A 6,072-nucleotide genomic window follows, 5' to 3' on the forward strand; every position below is an offset into this window, starting at 1 on the left:
GGGGGGGGGGGGGGAGGAGAAGACGGGCAGGAACAAGCAAAAGGCCAGAAGAACAAATCATACACCCACACACACACACACGGAGAGAGAGAGAGAGAGGGAGAGAGACACAAAAACAAAAAAAAAGAACATAAAAATGATGAACCTATACGAATAAGAAAACACGAAGGGAAGAGAAACGTGAAACGAATGGATGAATGAATCTGTGAAACCTCAAGGCGCGTGTGTGGCAACACGCCGGGAGTGGTAGCATCACGTCCAGTAAGAGAAGAGAGAGGGAGAGAGAGAGAGATGTGCGAGTGGTAGCGGGTCAAGCTGCACGGCGCCGCCGAAAATTTGCGCGCAAGTTTTTTGTTTTGTTTTTTTGTTTTGTTTTGTTTTGTTGGTGGGGGACGCGCAGGCTTCATTTCGTAATATAAGCGAAGGAACAAACAAAGCCGAAATGGTATATGAAACACGGATGACCAAAACAAAAGCGAGAGAGAGAGAGAGAGAGAGAGCGAACATTACAACATACATGCGTACACGAATGCATGCAGCCACACACTCACGCATACACCGACGCACAAGCGTGTGTGTGAGTGGGGGACAAAAAAAAGGGGGGGAGGCGAAACGGAAGACGACACACAGTGAACGAGAAGACGCAGCGGATGAGTAAAGGTGGAGTGGAGGGAGTAAAGATGGGTGGATGGGGCGTGCCTTCCTCGCTGCTGTACCTCTCCTCTCTCCCTCAACATCTTTCTGCAGACGTCATCCTCCATGTGTGTGTGTGTGTGTTGTTGTTGTTTTTTGTTTGGGGGGGGGTCTCGTTCTTGTTGTTGCTTTGTCGTTTGGCTCTTGGTGCACCTGCACCTATTTCGCCCGGGGTATGCGCCTAGGTGCGGATGTGTGCCCCCGATGCATTCTGTTGTTTCTGCAGGTCATCTGTATGTTCGAAAAACGTCACGTCCTACCCGTCTGTTGGGGTGTCCTGACGCATTATCATGGATCCCCATCGTTGGGCATCGCATAAAGTGGAAAAGGGGTTGGTGTTTGGATACGCTTCTTGTTTTTTCTTTCTCTTCAAGTCTTCGGTTTCTTGTTGTTCGTATCAAGAAAGGTGGTAAGGAACGTGGAGCTGGCCTAAATAGGTGAACCAGGGCAGTGGCAAAGGCCGTAATCCTAATAGTTGTTGTTTGTTCTTTTTGTACTGGTAACAGCAAGGGAATGACCACCGCGTCTCAGCACAGAGCGCCGCGGTATTCATGTCGCTCCCTGCGGACGTGGGCCCTGCTGCTGCATGCTTTTCTCTTGTTTTTCATGTGTCCAACTCACCTTGTTGACGTGGGCACACCGCTGCTCGGTAATGCGATGAGTGGATGGTGTATTTGTCCCGTAGTTAATGCTCTGGCTGCTGCTCCTTCCGCACATGTTGCCCCAGACGCAGCGGCGCTGCGGGCAGTGCGGGACTTTGCCAGAAGTAAGAAGACTGCTCTGCCCAGCACGACCGTCACCTTCGACGGATGGAACCCCAGTGCGGTGAAGCTAGAAAATACTGGTATTCTCCCCGCCGCCGTGGCGATGGGCCGCTACCTTCTCATCATTGGGGGCAGCGCTGTTGTGCCGCCATTCACGTACGCGTCGGAATTCGTGCGGGACTATGCCCTGTCCAGTATCAACGTGTTAGACGTCACGATGGGGGCACTCGTGTCACCGCTGATGCTCGTGCACAACGAGTCGGAGGTGCAGCACGACTCGCGGAGCGGTGAGGAGCCGCCGCTGCCGCAGCGCGTCCCCGCGGAGCTCACGCTTCCTGCTGTTGGAACCGCAAGCACCGTGCGGCTTGGCCTCGCCGCGTATGTTGTTGGCTTCTGCACGATGATCCCCAGCAACGTGGTGATCGAGTCGGATGACGACTTCAACGCGGTCTTACGCTCGGTGCAGGTGATTCGGCTCTATGAAGAGGAGTTCTCACCGGTCGACGACGTCACGCTGGACGTTCGCAACACAAGTCTTCCAGAGACGGCGACGCTGCGCTTCAATGCCAGCTGCGTCGGGGACGGCAACGAAACCATTTACATTTTTGGCGGTGTCTCCCTCGAGAATAACGTGCCGCTGGCCTCTGTGTCGCAGTACAACGTTGTGACGGGTCAATTCGTTGAGGCAGGGTGGCTTCTTGATGAAGCGATCGTTGGAACTGGTGTACTGGAGAGCAGTGAGTTGGTGTTCATCGGTGGCGGATACACGTTCTCCAATGGGCGCCTACGGGTTCGGACGGAAGTTAGCGTCATTGATCCCGCATCATCCAGAGGTGAAATTGGTGAATATGGCGCACCGTGGGTGATCGATTGGTTCTCTCCGCAGCTCATCATGTACAATCACACTCTGGCGGTGATGGGAGCTACACATGGCCGATCGTTTGGCCAGCAGCAGGTGTGGCCAGACCTTCTTCATATGCGAGAAGGTCCAAGTGTCGTGCCGATTGGTTTTGTCCCATTGCGGGGCAATGCCGTTATGGCAGCGATACCCAATGTAGATTCTGTCACAGTGTACCTCGCCGGGGGGCAAATACCGCCGCCAGAGGGGGCAGGCATTTCCTCTGATGTCTTCACCGGCACGATGCAGGTGGATGATGGCCACGTGACGGTGAGCGTTTTTGGATTTCACTACGTTTCGTTCATAGAAGAGGAGGCATCATACATTGAGTTTCCAGCGTTGCACGCGTGGGGTGCAGCGGAGGAGAGGATTCTGCCAGAGTATGTTCATACAGCAGCGTCACCACCAGCAGCAGCAGCACCAGCGACAGATGACACCGTCTCATTCCCATTGGCTGCCGAGAGCTCAGAGGGAGGAGACTACACCAACTCACAACACCCCTCTCAAACTGTAACGTTGACGCTTGATGCTACCATGACACCAACCACCATTCCTACCGTGTCGCCAACCATCAGCCCTACAATCACACCGACTGAGGTTCCGCCGACGCCGCCACCTCGTCCACCGCCAAAAGATCTGCCGAACAATGATGGAAATATTACGGTGTATGTCAACGGTTACGAGCCATTGTGGTATAACTTCACATTCAACATTCTTCTCTCGGAAAACACCGCGCATGCCTGCCCTGGTCTTGTTGAGTTCAACAAGAGCGTCTCACCCCACGATTTCGTCCAGACGTCATCCTGTCTGCTGCGTCTCTCCGAATCCCCGGCGTGCAATTCACCCCTTCTGGATTTGGGCAACTTGACCTCCGCCAACGCCCAGCCATACCAAGTGAAGGTAGTCGATCCACAGACCAACACTGCTTCGTGGAAGAACTTCATTGCGGTGGGACCCGTAACGCTCATAGGTTCTCTGGCGGAGGGCATCCAGAGTCTCACTGGGCAGCAGTCAGATGTATCTGGCACTGCAGACGGCTCCGTTACGTTCCGTCGCCGTCGTGTGCAGCCAAGCATAGGTAATAACACAAAGAGGCCCTTCTACGAACAAAAGTTCCTCTACGTGTGTTTTTCGAGTGGTGCCTTCAGTCTTCCCCAGTGTGGTAGCAATCGTAAGAGTTTGCATTCATCGATGAGGGAAGGACGGGTTAAAAAAGCTCCCTGCACCACTGCATTCTACAAGCCATTGAATGCCGAGAAACCGTTTGTTCTGTCACCCGTAACAAAGTGGGTGCCGGAGACGACAACGACTCTTCCCCCAGTCCCCTCACATGATACCGGTATTTCAAGTAGCATCATCGCAGCGCTCATAGTATGCGCTGTCATCACACTGCTGGCTCTGTTGTGTGTGGCCTACCGCTACGAAAAAAGTCGCAGATCCAGGAAACGGGACGAAAGGGAACGGCAACGCTTGCTGTTGGATGACGACGGTAGCGATGAGGAGAAGCGAAGCCATGCCGTTGGTCGTGGAGCGGCCCTCCCCACGTATCAAAAGCAAGGCCTTCTGGACGGCAAGTACCGCGTGCTGCACCGCCTTGGTCGTGGAAGTTTCTCCGTAGTGTACCTTGTGGAGCGTGTGACGGATGGACAGCGTTTCGCGTTGAAGTACGTTCAGTGCGCCGATGACGTGGATCGTCTTGAGGCAATGCGGGAGTGCGAGGTTGCCTACACACTGCAGGGACACCCAAATGTTATTCGCCTCGTTGACATGTTCATGTCGTACCGCTTTGATACGAACCTGCATAGTGGCCGTGGGGGTCGTCAGCAGCAGTCTGAGGCCGATTGGAGGTCACCAGAGAAGGCACTTATTCTGCGCATTGATAGCGACACAGATGTCCACCCGGTGCTGCAGCGACGAGTGGCCTCGGCAACGCCGGGCGAGCGGTACCTCTCGCTTGTGATGGCCTACCACGAGAAGGGGGATCTTGGCAAGTGGATTCGGCAGCAGCGGACGGAGCCAATGATACCGGAGTCGACGATCGTGAGTATCGCGTTTCAGATCCTCACTGTGCTGCAGTTTATGCACCGCCACGACCCTCCCATTATCCATCGTGATTTGAAGCCAGAAAATATTCTGCTCGACTCGGTTTCTGAGCGTGGTCGATCTCAGAAATGGGGTTGTGGACCTGATACCACCAAAAACAACAGCAGAGGCAGCGCGGAGACTATGCACATTGTTGTCACAGACTTTGGACTCTCACGTGTGATGGACAAGACTTTCTGCGAAACCGGCGTCGGCTCGCTTCCGTACGTGGCACCCGAGTGTTGGCAGCGTCGTTACTCCACCAAAGTGGACATATGGGCTGTAGGCTGCATTCTATACGCGGCCTGCGCAAAGCGAGTTGAGAGTGATAATGTGAAGGTGATGTTTAGCGAATGCAACAGGCCAGACTTCAAGAAGAAGCTGCTGGATGAGCTGACGGTGGTGTACGGCTACAGCATGGCGTTGGCAGCGTTCATTGTGTATCTGCTTGAGCCCGATCCAGTGCGGCGTCCGAGTGCGGAGGAGGCGATTCGGCTCATTCGCAAGCGGCGGAGAGATGCCGTTGGTGCCAGCGACACGGCCATGATGGTGTCGTTCTACAAGGATGATAAAGATGATGATGATGATGATGAAGATGAGGATGTTATTGATGGGGCTGGGGCTGGTGATGAAAGCAGCCGCGACCAGGGCAATGATGGGAAGGAAAGGACGGGTATGGCTGCGGAAAAGAACACAGAGAAAAGGATTAGTCCCCATCGCAACAGCAGCGGTGCCAAGTCGGAAAGATTGGCAACCGCAGCTGAAGGCCTTTCTGGCCCTGGCAGTAGCGGCAGACCAAACGTGAACGCAGGCAGTAACGGTGCTGTTGCTCTTCGCGCCGACATCGACGTGTCGGCTTGGCCCACCGGCTCGTGCAGTACTTTGCCGACGAGTAGCTTTGGTCGCGGCTCGCAGTCCGGTTCGAGGCGAAGCCTGCAGCAGCAGCAGCAGCAGCAGTCACACAGCGCATACGACGGCCCGCTTCGCGAAGGCGAGGGGACGACTGGAAGTGGTCTCTCCTCCTCCAATAAAAAGAACGATATTAACAAAAAACAGCAGCGTCTCCGCAAGCTGGAGAAGTACTTTGAAACTATAGCTGAGGAAAGTGAGCAGTTCGACTTTTTTATTGCGCGGGAGTCTCCGTCGCTTGTGGCGGTTCAAGCCGCGGGGTCGTTCAAGACCCCAGGCACGGTTTCCGCTGTGGGCGAGAAAGCACTGCCGCCGCCCTGCAAGGCCCTGACGTCATCCTCGTGTGCAGCGATTTCAGCGATGACGCAGAAAGACACCACAGCTACCACCAGTCTTGCCACTACTAGTCTTGCCGCTGATGCTGCTGCCCCTGGCGGTGATGCACACGCGACGCGGGGAGTTGACAGCAGCTCTAGTAGAAAAAGGAACACAACAGAAGTCGAAGTGGATTGTCACAGTATGGCTGTGCTTCCAGCGACAACGGCGACGGAATCGGTGGGAGAATGGTCAAAGAGGGAAAAGCACAGCATTGTTCTCGCATGTGATGACGGCTCAACTGTTGTGAGGGAGTTGACACCATCATCATCGTCACCTTCTTCCAAGTCACGTGAAAACTGATGTGTTCATCCTTGCCGTCATGGTCTATAGTTGCTGTCTTTTTTTTTT

General features: G+C 54.4%; 1 protein-coding gene across 1 annotated transcript; it reads left to right on the top strand.

The window, feature by feature from the left end:
- Positions 1–1,206: 1,206 nt before the first annotated feature.
- DQ04_01511080 (protein kinase) lies at positions 1,207–6,024 on the top strand (the record flags this gene model as incomplete). The annotated part of the gene is made up of 1 exon (XM_009310812.1): positions 1,207–6,024. The coding sequence occupies one exon, from the start codon at positions 1,207–1,209 to the stop codon at positions 6,022–6,024; it is 4,818 nt and encodes a 1,605-aa protein (XP_009309087.1).
- Between the last annotated feature and the right edge of the window lie 48 nt (positions 6,025–6,072).

The sequence above is a fragment of the Trypanosoma grayi genome (assembly GCF_000691245.1).
Source record: "Trypanosoma grayi strain ANR4 Tgr_151_V1, whole genome shotgun sequence".
NCBI classification, from domain to species: Eukaryota; Euglenozoa; class Kinetoplastea; order Trypanosomatida; family Trypanosomatidae; genus Trypanosoma; species Trypanosoma grayi.